The sequence below is a fragment of the Microtus ochrogaster genome, chromosome 5 (genome assembly GCF_000317375.1).
Source record: "Microtus ochrogaster isolate Prairie Vole_2 chromosome 5, MicOch1.0, whole genome shotgun sequence".
Taxonomy (NCBI): Eukaryota; Metazoa; Chordata; class Mammalia; order Rodentia; family Cricetidae; genus Microtus; species Microtus ochrogaster.
The window spans coordinates 66,787,267-66,804,662 of record NC_022012.1 but is presented as its reverse complement, the minus strand read 5'-3'; the positions used below and the strand labels follow the sequence as shown (position 1 = coordinate 66,804,662).

At 43.2% G+C, this 17,396-nt stretch overlaps 1 protein-coding gene across 3 annotated transcripts in view; it reads left to right on the top strand.

The window, feature by feature from the left end:
- Nedd4 (neural precursor cell expressed, developmentally down-regulated 4, E3 ubiquitin protein ligase) overlaps nt 1–17,396 on the top strand; it is a 97,682-nt gene that overhangs the window by 54,901 nt on the left and 25,385 nt on the right. For all 3 annotated transcript variants that reach the window (XM_013346391.2, XM_026779290.1, XM_013346392.2), the window contains 7 exons: nt 1,174–1,224; nt 2,449–2,510; nt 4,426–4,528; nt 9,942–10,108; nt 12,441–12,558; nt 12,649–12,813; nt 15,858–15,923. In XM_013346391.2, coding sequence (XP_013201845.1) covers nt 1,174–1,224; nt 2,449–2,510; nt 4,426–4,528; nt 9,942–10,108; nt 12,441–12,558; nt 12,649–12,813; nt 15,858–15,923 — 732 coding nt within the window. The remainder of the gene's footprint in view (nt 1–1,173; nt 1,225–2,448; nt 2,511–4,425; nt 4,529–9,941; nt 10,109–12,440; nt 12,559–12,648; nt 12,814–15,857; nt 15,924–17,396) is intronic.

Genomic DNA, 17,396 nt, shown 5'->3' with positions numbered 1-17,396 from the left:
GACGCCCTCTTCTGGTCTCCCTAGGCACTGCATGCACACAGTGCGCTACATACATGCTAGCTAAACAGCCATATGCTTAAAATAAAATGATTTTTTAAAATTGTGTGTGTGTGTGTGTGTGTGTGTGTGTGTGTGTGTGTGTAGGGAAGTATATACTGTAAGTGCAGGTGGCCATGCAGACCAGAAGAAGGCATCAGATATCGTGGAAGTAGAGTTATAGGCAGTTGTAAGCCACCCAGTATAGGAGCTGGGAACCAAACTTAGGTCCTCTGGAGAAGTAGCAAGCACTCTTAACCACCAAGCACCTCTTCAACCCCACCATGTATGTTTTCATTCCCTGTGGACAGTGGTTTTTGTTTTATTTTAGCAACTTTCAATTTTTCCCCATATCTCCAAGCATTTAATAAAGATGTGTGTTTTCATTCCATCTTCATGCTTATCAGGTGTAGGTTTGCTGAGTTTATTGAAACTTAAGCTTCTGTTTTCCCAAGCATGGAGAAACTTTGCCTTCCTTTAGTTTTACAGATGATTTCCTGCCTTATTCCTCCCCTTTGTTTCATCCCTGGTAAATTTCACTGCTGTGATTGTTAATGGAGAGAGTGCACTGTGCTCACTGTCACGCTAGCAGTCGAACCCAGCTGGATTACAAATGCTGCCTCCGCTCAGACGAGCATTGCCTGCTACCTGTGCTCGGTCCTTTAATTGCGGCCGTCCAGGGATCAGCGAGGGTCGGGTAGACTTTTTGTAGAGATTTGGAGAGTCGTTGTCTTTTTCACTCACTTTGCAGTAACATTGCTAGCTCTACACTCGGGTTTCCCAGCCCTCACGCCAGAACGTTGCAGATGTGCGCTTTAGGACTAAACAGTTCCACGTGGTCTGTGTAGTTGTGTGACTGTGGCCCCTCCTGCTGCCGCTGCCATTCTGTTCTGCATTTGCGTGTGTTGCTTTGTCTGAGTACGTAGTCCTTCTCTGCAGAAGGGCTGCTTTGTTGCTGCTGCCCCGTCATCACCAGACGCTGCGCCGCATTACTTGAATTTTTTTCATTGACTTTCTCTCGATGCTGCAATGGATTAAACAACATCTTTATTGTAGGGGGGGGATGATGAGTTTCTCTTTAAAGCATAATAATGAAATTGAATGTATCTGTAATGCTGTTTCTCCTTCCTTTTACAGACAAGAGATGATTTCCTTGGTCAAGTGGATGTCCCACTCTATCCCTTACCGGTTAGTATAGGTGTTTATAATTTTGGGTTTTGTGTTTATAATCTTTAATTATAATGACCAACATGAGTCTTAAATATATGAGCTCTTTCCAGAAATTCATCTCAATTTTCTATTCACTTGTCTATAAGATTTCCTTACATGATCTCCAACAAGAAACAGAACTGCTGGGATTGGTTAGCAAGATGGAAACAGGGTTTAAGGGGGGGGGGGTTGGAATCACCTTACTAAATAGAGCAGCAAGAGCCTAGGCTCACGGAAGGGAAGCAAGAGACTGCGCCACACTGCAAATGTGAAACCTAAGAACCAAGTTGGAAGTACAGCCGGAGGAAGGGCTTAGGAAGCCTTTTAGAATCAAACGTCTCTGGGGCACTGGAGAGGTGGCTCAGTAGTTGAGAGAACTGATACAGAAGACCTGAGTTCAGTTCCTATCACGCCTCTGGTACAGCCAAAAACCACAGGTCCATGGGATCCAGTGCCCTCGTCTGGCTTCTCATGGATCCTGCACATGTGTGGTACACATTTAAAGTTGGAGGAATGAACGTTTAAAGAGGCCGTTAGTAGCAGCACACAAGTAAATTGTGTAGGGAAAGAAATAGGCAGGGTTCTGTTCTCACCATCCAAACAAGCAAAATAAAGAACCAGATGGAAAGCCTTAGTCAGCATGGGTGGATCAAAGGTAAGTCAGAAGGTAGAGGGGTACAGAACCAAAGAAAAGAAATAGTTTCATAGTATGTGTAGTAGCCCATCCTTGTAATTGTGACATTTGAGAGGCTGAGGCCAGAGGATTACAACTGACTTCATAGTGAGAACTTTCCTATAAGTAAGTTACAAGGCATAGAGAGTAGTTAATGCAAAGAAGCAGAGACGTAATAAAAAGCAAAGGACTGATGAACTTTTAAGTAAGAGAAGGGAGACTCATAGCTCCATGCAGTGTTTAGTGCTCATAAGCATTCGTGACTACATTTGACCTACTCTGACTTTCCGGGCTGGTATTCTGCATATCACATGTTTCTCTGATGCCAGGGCTCTGCCCACACTGCCCTGTTGCTCTCCTGACTATTACCCATCATCTACCTGCTCTGCTGGGTCGCAACCTAGTTCTGGTGTTGCTGCAGTTCTTGTGGTTAACAAGTTCAAGCTGCCTTTTCTCATTCTTCAGTTATGTCTTTCATTATGGTTCATAAATATTCTTGAAAAGTACCTGATTTCCTTTTCTCATTTTAGACAGAGAACCCAAGAATGGAGAGACCATATACATTTAAGGATTTCGTTCTTCATCCAAGAAGGTCAGTAAATATATAATTATAGCATATTAAGCATAACATTTTTGAGATTTTATTTATTTTTTATTTTATATATATGCATGTCTACCTGAATGTGTACTACATGTGTGCAGTGCCCAAGGAGGCCAGAACAGGGTGTGGTAGCCCTTGGGGCTGGAATTACAGACTGTTGTGAGCTGCCATGTGGCTGCTGGGAATTGAACCAATGATCTCAAGGGATCTGATTCCCTCCTCTGGTGTTTGTGGTGACACACACACACATACATACCAAGCACACACCTACACAGATATGTGCATCTAAATAAAAAGAAAATAATTCTTTACAAAATGTAAAGTACTTGGTTCACGTTGAAAATAAAATTCTAAAATAGATATAGAAAGTAGGAAGGAAAAGGCCCCCCCATCTTTATCACATAGATAACTGTAATTCCTGTAAAACAAACGTCCAACTTGATATGTACAAATGCAAATTAAGGAAAAATCTAACTACATTGTTCAAATATTAATTAAAAATATTTTAGAAGACTCATATATTCAGAGAAAACAGCATGAAGAGAGTATAGATTTTAAAACCCAAATAACATAATAATTATTCCATTTTTTCTGAACTGGATTACATGGTTTACATGGTTCCTTTATTATTTTTTTTAACAAAAAATTTAATCTTTTTATTGTTGATATTTCAAGACAGGGTTTTTCTGTAGCTTTGGGGCCTGTCCTGGAACTCGCTCTGTAGACCAGGCTGGTCTCGAACTCACAAAGATCCACCTACCTCTGCCTCCCAAGTGCTAGGATTAAAGGAGCACGCCACCACCCCCACCTAGTCAAGTGTGATATTTTTAAAAGATTTATTTATGTGTGTGCCCCACATCCATACAATGCTCAGGCAGGCCAGAAGAGGATGTCAGATTCCCTGAGACTTGAGTTACAGCCAGCTGTGAGCTGCCATGTGGGTGCTGGGAACTGAACCTGGTTTCTCTGCAAGAGCAGAAAGAGCAGAAAGCGCTCTTAACCACTGAGCTGTCTCTCCAGTCTTCCAAAATTTAAATTTCAGGTTGTAAATGAAATTCCTTTTGGTCTTTTGTGCCACATCGCCCAAGTAAAATCGATTTAGAATGTGTGATTTACCATCATGAGTCCAAATAGCAGATCGAGGACATCTGGGAAAACCATAGCATTTGCTTTATTTTTGTTTCAAAATAAGAAATGCATTTGAGCATTGTGTTATGAGCACTTGAAAAAAAATTCATTTAAAATGACTCCTTAAACTTATTATTTATAATACAAATATTAAAACAAAATAAAGGAGCCCTTGCTTTATGGTTGTGTTGCTGTTTATTCTCTTTGAGAACAGTCCTGCATGTAATTCCTGTAGAAATCTTGGGGTTCAATCTCTTTTCTTCCTTTAATTTTGGACTGATTGCAATGTATGCATATCGGGAATAGCTAAGGAGATATTTTCCTCCTTGTTTGCTTGCCCTGATAGCTGGCCTTTCAACTGCTAGAAACTCTTTATACTACCTTTTTCTTAAAAAACAAAACAACAGCAACAAAAATTCTGTCTCCTGTCTGCTTTGACTATGCTGCAAAGCCACCTGGGCTTCCGCTATGTCTCTGATCACGGATCATGTCCAGTCATCTTACCCCCAACCCCCGCAGCTTAGAGCCCAGCTGAAGGTCCTGGATTGTCTCTGATCCTACCTCTAACCATCCCAAGCCCCTTACCTGTAATGTAGTGGCCTCCCTTTCTCCTCCTTCCCTCTTCCCCTCCTTCCTACCCCACCCCTTTCCTTTCTCCACCCCTGTTCTCTTTGGCGAATATCCTCTTCACAGAACTTGAGCCCCAACTAGTAGATCCCCAAACAAATACTTTCTTCTTGGTATTCAAGTTCCGTGAATAATTATTTCTTTTCCACAGCCACAAATCAAGAGTTAAAGGGTATCTGAGACTGAAGATGACTTATTTACCTAAATCCAATGGCTCAGAAGATGACAATGCAGATCAGGCTGAGGAACTAGAGGTGAGAGTCCAGAGATGTTTGCTTACGCTGCCAAAGGAGCTGTCTGCTGTCTTTCTACATACTTGGTAGAAAAATAATGTTGTTCAGAGAAACCCACACATGCAGTAAAAGTGACTGGGATGTTGATTTCACCAAATGTTCCTTAAGCAGTTTTCCCACTGGAGATATTTCTGTAGAGTGGCTGTTGTTGGTCTTAAAGGTTAGAAAATAGGAAATGCAATAGTTAACAATGTGTTTATTATAATTATATCATTAACTATTTTTAGTTTTTCAAAACCATATCTTAGTCTCCTTAAGAATAAGAAAATAATTTAGTATTTGTAAAGCTAAATATGTAGACATATTACTATATTAAAATTGCTATAATATGTTATTATTGAATTGTCATATTATAAAAGAAACTCTTGGGATATGTAATTCTTGTTGCTTTTCTTGTGTTTATTTGAAATAAGTATAAGTTCATGATTTTCATGGATGGCAAGAATAACAGACAGTCCAAGCCTGGATAGAGCTCCACACCCTTGGGTGTGTGGAGGAAGAGAGTATTGGAGTACAAAGTACTGCCTTCCTGGGGTCCCCTAGAAGGCAGAGCTCATCTGAAGGAGCACCATCTATTCAGCCACACGTAGTGTGTGTGTGTGTGTGTGTGTGTGTGTGTGTGTGTGTGTGTGTGTGTGTGTGTCTGTTGCCTAACTGTTCAAGAAGGTTCTTGGTTGTGTGTGCTTTCTTCCTCGGTCGTGTCTGTTTGGCTCTGAATGCCACAAGAGCAATGAAACCAGGACCTGCCTGGGGCCTGGACTCCAGCTCATGTGCCTGGATGCCTTGTGAAGAACATTCTGGAGCAGGGAGTGAGTTAGCAAAGCTTTTGGTATAATAAATACCAAATGCAACAATGAAATTTTGTTTTGTGGGGGGATGTCTGAAAATAGCTGTTTTTTCTAGTCACAAAACACAGGTGACCCCTAAGTTGGTAACTGAACCTTGTTACGTACCCTCTCTGAAATATGCATCCACCTCTTTGATTAACCTTGCTTCTCATCTGTTTGTCTCTTTTTTCCTTCTAATAATTTTTTAGATGTACACTTTTTAAATATTTTGTTTGTTGTGTTTATTATGTGTGATTGTTTGGCTTGCATGAATGTACACGTGCTCTATGTGTATGCCTGGTGCTCATGAGGTCAGAGGTGTTTGAGATCCCTTGGGACTGGAGCTACAGGTAACTGTGAGCTGCCGTGTGGGTGTTGGGAATTAAACCCGGTTCTCTGGAAGAGTAGCCAGTGCACTTAACTGCTGAGCCATCTTTTGAGCCCCTGTTCTTTCATTTTCCTTCCCTCCCTCTCTCCCTTACTCCCTCCGTGTGTGTGTGTGTGTGTGTGTTCGTTCGTTCGTTCGTTCGTTCGTTCGTTCGTTCGTGTTCCATGGTGTACTAGTAGAAGTCAGAGGACAGCTGACAGGAGTCCATTCTCTCTCCTCCGCTGTGAAGGTCCCGGGACTGAACTTAGACGTAAACTTGACAGTTAGATTCTTTATCTCTGGATATCTCTGGAACCACCTCACTGGCCCAGATTTTAAGCCCTCAAGAGATTGTGGGTGGGGTATCTAAGTCTGTACGTGGCATAGTAGTGCAGAGGGTATCGTGCATTGTATAATTCTGTTTGAAAGGAAGGGTGTCTACCATGAAGACAGAAAAGACTTTCCTAGAGACTTGAAACACTTTGCAGCTTTCATTCCTGGGGAACCTGCACACGGCTCACAGGCAGCTCGTGCACGGCTCGCTCCTGTGGTGTAGACAGGCTCTGCTTCATGCTGTGGCCTCCCATCGCAATGTTTGGATTCCTTCAGAGTCCACCTTATAATTTCAGGAGATGGGAGCGTGTCGTTTGTTTACGGAAAGGCCAAGGAATTCAGACACACAAATGTGCTTGTTTATCTTCTGGGCAGCCAAAGACCAGAGAAGTCTTGCCTGCTTCTTTGACATCTAGTTTGTGACTAAATATTTAAAATTCTGCATTTGAAGAAAACGGTTGTAGTGCTGGAGGAGGCGCTTTCTGGGCAAAGTGGCTCTGAGGAGCAGTTATGTAACGCATTTCCTTTGCGCTCTTTGCGCCTCAGGGAGAAGCTAGCTGTACGGGTTTTACATGATTAGGGTAAAATGTTTGTCTCAGCACTCTGTGTTTGCTTTCCAGCCCCGCTGACTGCATTAAATTGTAGGTATTTGCATATTGGCTTTCAGACTAGTAATTAGGATTCCTTGACTTGTAGAAAATTATTTTATGAGAAAAAGAGATAATCCATGTTTCTTAGGAATCCTACCCAAAAACTGAAAACATTATCTTTCCCAGTAGTATTTGGGGTACAATTGTACTTTCTCAAACTTGAAACCATTTCATTTTTTAAAGCCCTAAATTAAGTTACATTTTTTTTCATTATTCTTATTGAATTTACGTGGATAACACTAAAGCAGATCTTTAAGAAGAGAAATACACATTTTCAAGGAAATATTCTGGGGCCAGGGAGATGGCTCAGTGGGTAGAAGCACTGGCTGTGAAGCTTGGCGACCTGAATTGAAGCTCCGTCCTCAGAATACACGCGATAGTGTTTCTACAGCAGGATGGGAAAAACCAGAGACTAGAGGAAGCCCCAGGGCCAGCCAGCCAGTGTGTGCACCTCAGTGGCAGACATAGCGAGAAAGACCCTGCACAGTGAGGTAGAAGGAGAGAACCAACTCCAAAACCATGCCTTCTGATCTCCACATGCATAGCATGCAAGCGCCCCTCTACACACACACTCATGAAATAAAGAGAAAAATTGGTACTATTTCCTACCTCTAAATAGTTTTTTTTAATATTTATTTATTTATTATGTATACAATATTCTGTCTGTGTGTATGCCTGCAGCCAGCAGAGAGCACCAGACTCCATTACAGATGGTTGTAAGCCATCATGTGGTTGCTGGGAATTGTACTCAGGACCTTTGGAAGAGCAGTCAATGCTCTTAACCCCTGAGCCATCAGCCCCAAGATTTTCTTTATAAGGCTCAATGTTATGATCACATACAGAAAGGAAACAGGAAAAATGAAGATGAAGTGAGAGAGGAAAAGAAGAGAATGGACTTTGAGCAACAGGGAAAAAAAATGAAGCATCAGCTTCCATAGAAGTAAAAAGAAAAACAGAGAGGAGTAAGCTAGAAGGGACTTTACTTTACTTTCCAGGTAAAGTCCTCCACTAAGTGATTCTGTCTCCTTCCCCCGACCCTCCTCCTCTCTTCCTCCTCAGCCCCTACCTCCCACATCTTTTCTTGACCCCCTTTCGTGCCAGGGCTGTGTCCCTTTCCCAGCCTGCTTCTGCCTGCACATGCGTGCCCCCAGGGTCTTTAGGACCCAGAATAAAAGCCCAGTGTCTGTTAAAGTATTTATCTGTTATAGTACCAAAGACTTTTCCAGTATCTCTTGCTTTGTTTTGGTTTAGTAGGGCATGGGCATGTATATGTTTATTGTTATATTTATGGTTTTAAAGTCAAATGTATAATTCTTTTGTGCTTTCTGGATTTGCTGTCATATTTTCTGCTCTTAATTTTTCTGCTTTAAATTTCTCCAATTTTGTTCAGCTACCCTTTGGGTTTACTTCTTTAGCATTTGAGTATTACTCGGTCTGTAGTGTATCCTGGTAGAAGATAGGGATCCAAATTAATTTTTTTTCCAACAGGTACCCATTATCTAAATAACCTTCCTATTTCCCCAGCGATTGAAAATGTGTTTGTTATGTGCTGAATTCCTCTGAGCTTTGTTCGTTCTGGGTTTCCTAGTCTGTTGCTCTGAGCTGTCTGTAACCACCTCTCTCCACGCAGCGACCGCAGCCTAGAGTGTTTTCTCTTACAGACTTGTCTCCACGCCTCTCTCCTTCCTTAGACTGATGCTGGTTATGTCTTATATGTATTTCTGTTTGAACTTGAGAATTGACTCTCACTATTTATTTATTTATTTATTTATTTATTTATTTATTTATTTATTTATTTATTTATTTATTTTGGTTTTTCGAGACAAGGTTTCTCTGTGGTTTTGGAGCCTGTCCTGGAACTAGCTCTTGTAGACCAGGCTAACCACAAACTCATAGAGATCCACCTGCCTCTGCCTTTTAAATGCTGGGATTAAAGGTGTGTGCCACCACCAGCTAGCAAGAGAAATTTTGCAATTTTATTTTTATTATTAGGGGTGTGTGTCAGTGTGTCGGTATAAGTACTTGAGTACACATGCATACGGAGCCCCAAGGTATTAGAACTGGAGTTACAGGCAGTTGTTAACAACCTGATGGGGATTCTCCGAAACAAATTCAGGCCTGCTTCGAGAACATTATGCTCCTAATCACTGAGCAATCTCTCTAAGCTCTGTTACCAGGTTTTTATTACAAAGTATACCATTAATATTTAATATTTTTCACTTAATTCTTTATTTAACTGCCCTAGGGATGTATGCATTTTGTCTCTTTTTAGTCTTAACCAAATCTCTGTGTTTCTTTTTTTTTGTTTGTTTTTTTGTTTTTTGGTTTTTCGAGACAGGGTTTCTCTGTGGTTTTGGAGCCTGTCCTGGAACTAGCTCTTGCAGACCAGGCTGGTCTCAAACTCACAGAGATCCACCTGCCTCTGCCTCCCTAGTGCTGGGATTAAAGGCGTGCGCCACCACCACCCGGCACTGTGCGTTTCTTTTTTAAAATCCCGTTTTTGACTGTTTTACAATGTAACCACAGTGCCTGTAGTGGGCCTGTATTTCTCCCCTGTACTGGGAAGAAATAGAAAATGCAGACATGAGTATCAGAGCGCTGTATCTGTCACCACACACCCCTGTGTGGGGAGTGTTTCTCAGTCACTGTCTCGTCTCTGTTGGGCCTCTCAGGATCTGACCTCAGTTGACAGCTCTTTTCATGTCTGTGGTGTTTGCTGATTTCCACCATGAGCAAGGCACGTTCTCTGTGGGAGAGATGATGCCTTGTTCAGTTGCTTGTGCCTTAGAGAGCAGCCAGGGTCAAGCTGGTTTCAGTCGTTTCTCATTTCCTAGTACCTTCCAACGTCACCATCCTTGTTTAGTGATTTAAAAGGTTTGGGGTTTGTTTTTTGTTATTGATTAATTTTTTTTTCAGGATGGTGTTGTTATTGTTTTGTTCTTTTTATTTCTGTCTTGTATTTTAAACTTTTCGCAGGTTTTAAAGCGTCCTCAGTTTAAATGCTTATCATTTTGCAGGAAAGCCTTGGTTACAAAATATTCACATTCTGGCCACGAGAGTTGAGCATATACTACTTCTGTTTATGCATAATTTCTGGAATTGAACATGTGAAATCCTTCTTTTGTTTCCTTTATAATTTATAAAGCTTTTAAAAAAAATGTCAAGTGTAACTTAATTGTTTCCATTCTGTTTTTCAGCCTGGCTGGGTTGTTTTGGACCAACCAGATGCTGCTAGCCACTTGCAGCGTCCACCAGAACCTTCTCCCCTACCTCCAGGATGGGAAGAGAGGCAGGACATCCTTGGAAGGACCTACTATGTAAACCATGAGTCTAGAAGAACACAGTGGAAGAGACCAAGCCCTGAGTATGTACCCATCTGGATATATTTTGCCGCCACTTTGCATTTTGATGCCATGTCTCGAGCTGGTCCATAGTGGCACAGGGATCCCTAAGCTGTAAGATAACTGTCTCTGAAAACTGCTATCTTGGCTGAGGTTTTTATTTAAAAAAAAAAAAAGATAGTATTTAAAATTATCTGAGGGCAAGCAAGCCTGACAGCCCACATAGTGGAAAGAGAATCAAACTCCAAACGCTGTCTTCCGACCGCCGCAAATCTACCACGCCAGGCTCTCGCCTATAGACACACACAAAAGTTACTTGAGCGTTCAGCTGTGGCTCAGTTGATAGAATACTTGCCTGCCATACAGGAGGCCCTGAGTTCCACCCCCAGCACCACATAAAATGAAGTATGGCGGTGCACACCTGGACCCTCAGCGCTTGAGGGGTGGAGGCAGGAGGATTAGGAGTTCTTAACTACAGCAAGGTTGAGACCAGCCTGGGCTTAGGTGTTTTATGTGTATGGGTGTTTTGCCTGCAACTGTATGTCTGTGCAACAAGTTTATCCACCTATCATGGAAATTTTTGTGGTAGACTATTAAAATATACGATCTGTATTCTCTGCAATGTTTTTGTGCTGCTAGAGATTGAGCAAGTACCTTGGTCATGCTAAGCAAGCTTTCTACCACTGAACTATAACCCCAGTTCTTCAATTTTAAAATATAAATTATTTTTAAGTCCTAGAGGAACCACTAATAAGGATCCCATGTTAAAGACCCTTCTCTGATTTGGTCATGCGGAGAGCAAGGATGAAATGGTACAGAATTGTGCAATGATTTCATTTGGGGTTAAAGGTTTAGCTCACTAATAAAGTGCTTGACTAGAAAGCTCAGGGTCCTAGGTTCAATCCCCAGCACCAAAACAAATGAGCAAACCAACAAAAACTGCATATATTTTCAGACTTTTCTATATCGGATGCCCTTCTTTCTTTTCATGTGGTTTCCCATAGCTGATTTTGGTCTTTGGATGTTTGACACACACTTACAGTTTCTCTTACCACTCCATTAACTTCCTGATACTGTACATCTGATACTTTGGCCCTGTCTAGTCTCAAGTCCCTCCAAAGTAGACCAGTGGTCACACTGTCCGGCATAGAGGCATCAGGATCTGTGCGATCTCATTCTGACCACAAAGTAGGAGATTCTGTAAAACCACCCTCTTGTCTTTGACAGACAGACCTGCCAAGCAGAATTGTCTTTCACTGTGGCTAGTGTCAAAATCGGGTGGCAATATTTAGGTGGGAAAAAATGTCTTAAACATTCCCTTAGAGTCAAAAGTCACAGTTAACGTCTTTACCAGCCACAGCAGAGGAAGAAATGATCTTCTAGTGGCTGAGCAGGTTAGGGAGGCAACGACTGTGGGCAGAGGGACAGCTAGGCACAGTAACTGTGCTCTGTGGACCAGTAAGGTGGCTGTGATTGATATGACTGTATTGAATATTGAAGCTCCCCCATGTTCAGGCCACCCAGAAGAGACAGGCGAATGAATTGATAACACACCAAGCGCTCTGCTCTGCTCGTTACGCGGTCATGTACTGTGTGCACCCGTGAAGTACACGGTATCCCAAACTGCCCAGTGTCGTGTTCTTTGTAATTTTTATCTTACTTTGTGCATGTGGCTGTTTTGCCTACATGTGTGTCTGTGCATAAGACTATGAGATTTCCTGTGACTGGCATTATAGACAGCTGTGAGCACTCTGTGGGTGCTGTGAACTGAACCTGGGCCGTCTGAAAGAGAAGCAGTGCTCTTAACCACTGAATTGTCTCTCGAGCCCCAGGATAGGCATTTTTTATGTGTCAACTAAAATAATTATATTTAGGAGTTGGGCATAGTAGCACATGCCTTTAATCGCAGCACTTGAGAGGCAGAGGCAGGTGGATCTCTGAATTCGAACCCACAGTGAGTTCCAGGACAGCCAGGGCTACATAGTCAGACCCTGTCTCAAAAAAAAAAAAAAAAAAACCCCAAATAGTAATAATAATTTTATTTATTTACTTATTTTGGTTTTTTGAGACAGGCTTTCACCCTTTCCTCCCTGAGTTACCTTTGGTCACAGCACAGGAAACTGACTAGGACACTGTCCTAGGCACAGTGATGTAGTAAATATCAGCCATTAGTTACACATTTGCAGGAGACTTTCTCTCCCCCTGCCCTGGTTCCTAACAATATGGTCAGCATATTGAAATAGCTTTTGACCAAAGCCAATAAATTCAATCGAAGTATTCACTGACCGCAGACTCTTTGATTATGGTTCTAACTGTGATGAGGCAGGAGTGATACCCTCTCATACTTCTCCCTAGGGATGACCTCTCAGATGCTGAGAACGGTAATATTCAGCTGCAGGCGCAGCGAGCATTCACCACCAGGCGGCAGATTTCGGAAGAGGTGGACAGTGCTGACAACCGGGAGTCCCCTGAGGTATGAACCCTTCTTTTGTTCCTGTTTCCAGCACATTCTAAAGCAGTGGACGAGTGTACTTGTGGCTCACGTGGATTCTGTTCTTTTTAGAACTGGGAAATTATACGAGATGAAGACAACACTGTGTATAGCGGTCAGGCCTTCCAGTCACCTTCGTCAGGTCATGTAGATTCGCAGGCTCACCTCGCAGAAGAGTTAGATACCAGACTTGCTGTGTATGGAAATCCGGCCACCGGCCAGCCAGTCACCAGCTCGGTAAGATGTCTTAGATTTTGTGATGCTTTGTGATTTCATATCATAAATATGCTTTATGTAAACTTTTGTCTTAAGTCATGTGTAATGACGACATGTTGGGTCTTTATCATGTGGCCGTCTTTTTTTAACTTAACATCCTACTAACAGTATGGAGCAGGGTATGGATAACCCCAGTGTTGGCTGTAGTCACAGGGTCCCTTACTATCCTGGCAAACCCACCAGAAACATAGAAGCCAGAAGCCGAGTTCCTTAAACATTTCAGCAAGAGAAAACACGCATGGTTGGTGAGAGAGTGTCAGGACAGTGGATTTGGGCTCCTTGTTGGGTAACTGTTAAGGAGAGTCCGGAGAGGCAGGACTTCAGTCTGGATGCTGTCAGAAAGAGGAGAGACCTGTGTGGCTGGGTATCTCTTCTCATCTGACGTGACACTAACTCAGTGAGTAGTGGAGAAGAGCAGTTACTTACTTGCCAGGATATAGCAGCTGCTTGTCGTTTTGTGGCTTAGCTAGTGTTATTTTATTTTGCCTGGTTCAGGTACAAATTAGAAGACATCTCAAGTTTGCCATGACCCTACCTATGTGTGCCAGGCCGGTTCCTGGGTGACAGAGGCTACTTGTCTTCTTGATTATATGAGGAATTTTGTTTTGTTTTGTTTTCTAATTTATTTTTATGTGTATGAGTGTTTTGACTACATGTATGTGTACCATGTACATGCCTGGCATCCTCAGAAACCAGAAGTAACAGATCCCCAAGAACTAGAGTTAGATACAGTTGAGAAATACCATATGGGAGTTGGGAACTGAGCTCAGGTCCTTTGGACCATGGAGCCATCTCTCCATCCCCTCTATGAGGTTTTACCCTTACATCACAGCTGTTGCGGTACATGTGTCAATAAGAGCCATGTTAAAGAGAGGCGATGGTTTCTCTTGCTGTCTGCAGCAGGGTTCAAGAGCAAAGCATCCCAGCGTACACCACCCTTGTGAGAACTCTGCCTGGCTTTTTCTAATCTGTACCATGAGGCAGGTTCAGTAGAAGGCAGTTTACTCTCCGTGGCTGCTCTAGTCACTCTCTGCTTTATTCAGTAAGTGACTGTTTCCTGTGGGCTGACCTAAAGAAGGCACCATAACTAATCACTCACTGGGAGTCCCTCTGTAATAAAGCGACAGAACCCCCTGCTTTCACAAGACTTTCATTCTAGTGCAGGGGTCATCGCTGCGTCCTGCGGGCCAAATCTGCAGCTGCCTGTTGCCATAAATAAGGTGTCATTGGAATGCAGCCATTCCTACTTGTCCGTAGCCACGTTCACGCCACATCTCGGAGTCGAGCGGTTAGAGGAACTGGCTTCAGTGTTGGCCCCCAGTGGACAGTGTTTGCAGGCTTCCAGCACCTTATTCTAGACGCTTCATCCCACAGTTAGATGTACCTGCATATATGAATATCCGTCAGTTCACCTGCCGCCTCCTCCCTTTCCCTCTTCCAGCAGCCTGATCTGTTTCCTGTTGATTTAATTAATTAACCAGTCAAGGATTTATCAGGTTTACAGACCAGGTATGGGGAGATGAGTCAGTGAAGTGTTGGCCATGCAAATAGGAGTATGATGCTCAGAACCAATGCCAAATAAAAAACCAGGTGTGATGACATACGCGAGTCATGCTTAGGCCATGTATAGGTGTCAGCAGTTAAGAATATTCTCATCTTGTGTTTAAACCTGAGACAAAACTGAGGCCTACAGAACAATAAATTATGTTTCCTCCGTGACTGTTACTGGCTCAGGATATAGTGTCCTAAACATTTTGTATATATTTGTAAACATAAATGTACACACATATATACTTTTAAGATTTTTATAGATTTATTTTTAATAATGTATATGTGTATACGTCTGTATGTATCTGTATACGGGTTTGTGCACATGAGTGTCATACCCATGGAGGCCAGAAGAGAGCACCAGATCCCTTAAAACTGTAGTTACAGGTTTTTGTGAACTACCGGATGGGTGCTGGATCCCAAAATCTGGTCCTCTGGACGTAACTGTAAATGGTTTATTTGTATGTGTGTTTCTCATATGTGTTGATGTGTTGGTTGGTTTGGATGTGAGAGTCTTCTGCATACAGAGCATGTGTCTCACTCTTGTCCCCTTGCTATCGTCTTATATATTCTTTTTGGTAACTTTTTTTCACTTGCTAATTGTACTGTTTCCATGAATACCAATGTACTTCTTTTAAAGTCACCAAAGCCAATCTTCAGCTTTTGCCATGGCTTACGTACAAGTTGTCCTAAAAGTATCCACTGTTTTCCTGTTGTGATGAACTTAGATTGTTTGGCCATCTTGTTACCATAAACAATACAATTTGGGGTATTCTGATTTTGTGTATGTGTGTTTATAAGTTTTGATGTCATTTAATAACAAAAACAAGATATTTCAGTCAGTGGTAAGAGCTTGTATATCAAGAGAAAGGGGAAGAGAGACTATGGGATTTCCAGGAAATAAGTCATTGAAGTGGAATGCCCAGTGGTGGACTGTGAGGCTGGAAGTGACTGGAGCTGAGGAAGAGGCGGGCCCAGGGCGGAAGCACTGTGTTTGGTGCTGTACGTCAGAGTGATAGCTGAAGCTCCGTTGAAGGCTTCAGCCAGAGAACCAGGGGACTCAATTTAGCACTCTGGCTGCAGTAGGAAGCCCTTGCCACTGCTGGAGTAATTAAGGTGGCAAATGGTGAGAATTTGATTTAGGGAGAACAAGAACCACACTGTAACCATCAGGAAAGGTGAATGTATTGAGTGCTAGTTAGAAAGACCAACTAGGATGAAGGATGAGTTAGCATGGATGTACACAGAGAGAATCCAAGCCCATCTGTGGACAGCCAGCGATCAGAGAACGTGCATACAGAACTCACCCTTTTGGGGGTGGAGGGAGGAGAGAGGAGGCATCCCCCATGGGTCTTCCCTTGTTTCTTAGCCTCACCCTTCCCAGCATCACCCTCACCCTGCTCCTTGTCTGCACCCTGAGGGGAGACCTAAAAGCCTTACTGTTTCCTCCCCTCAAGAATCATTCCAACCAGAGAGGCAGCTCGCAAGCCTGTATCTTTGAGGAACAGCCTGCACTTCCTGTGGTGAGTTTTCTCCTCTCCCCTTAGCCAAGAACGAAAGATAGAAAGCTCAGTTGTTTTTTAATTATTGTATATCACAACCCTGGGTGTGAGTGAGTGCCCAGCAGGGGACTGAGGAGACGCGGGGTACAACCTAAGAGAACTGCCTCTCATGGAAAGCAGGCCCCTGCTGATGATGGTGGGTGGAATTTGGCTTCTCTGTGCTGCTGGGAGGTGCTGGGCCCCTGCTACTGCACACATGATCCACAGCACCAGCTGTGTCCCGACCTGGCGCCCAACAGCCAGACCTGCCCTGTGTGTGTTGTCCCATGAGGGACGTCATCCCTCAGTCCAGTGTGTGTACCAGTGGCGAGGTTAGTGGTTCATCTCCTGGCGCCTCCTTTCCCATTGGTCTCAGTCCACACTCAGTAGAGACCCGTGCTGATGAACAGTGATCTCTCACTCCGTCTTCTTCCTGGCTCCCCTCTTATTGTGCCAAGTTCTCACTGCCTTGCGTAGTCACTTTTGTTTGTGACAGGATCTCATGTGTCCTCCTGCCTCCACCTCCCACGCGCTAGAACTACAGGCACAGAGTGCTTTCTAGATCAGCACCCTACCAATGAGCTGTATCCCCAGCCTCACTTGTCTTTTCAAATAGAATTAAACTCTGAGGCGCCTCCCTTTTCAGTCCTCCCTTCCCCTTGCCTGCCACCTTGGCTCCTGTCTGCCTTCTTCCAAACGCCTGGCTATTCTCAAAACCCTAATTCTTTTCCTCTCTCATCTGTGTGCACATTCCATTTCTCCTCTTGGGAGGACCTCGCTTTCCCACCAATCATCCCACCTTTGAATGGCAGTCTATGTATCAGTTACGAGAAACAAGGTTAGTGTGTTCATGGGATGACAGCATGGGGATGCTGAGTCTGTATATCAGGAGAAAAGAGCTTTGTGCCTTCGTGGGAGGATGACATCATGGGGATGCTGAGTCTGTATATCAGTTAGGAGAAAAGAGCTTTGTACCTTCGTGGGAGGATGACATCGTGGGGATGCTGAGGCTCCAGCATCATCAGCTCGAGAGTTGCCTAGGGAACTAGCTCATCTGTCTTAAAAAGATGGTTCCCTACTGAAAAAGATTCCTGTAGTCAGACTTTCTTTTGGGACCACTAGCCTACAAATGACATGAAGACTTATTATTAATTATGAAAGATTGGCTTTTGCCTTAGGCTTGTTCCCAGCTAGCTCTTATAACATAAATTAACCCATTTCTGTTCATCTATGTAACCTGTTTCTCTTAATCTGTCTTCTGCCACATGGCTTTTACCTTTCTTCCATTCTGTATATCCAACTTATTCCATGTCTCACTGGCATCTCCCGCGTGCTTGGATACTTCCTAAGTTCCTCTCTCTCCCCAGAAGTTCCACCTATTCTCGCCTGCCTAGCTATTGGCTGTTTAGCTCTTTTTAAAGCCAATCAAAAGGCGCCTTAGGCAGAGACATATCT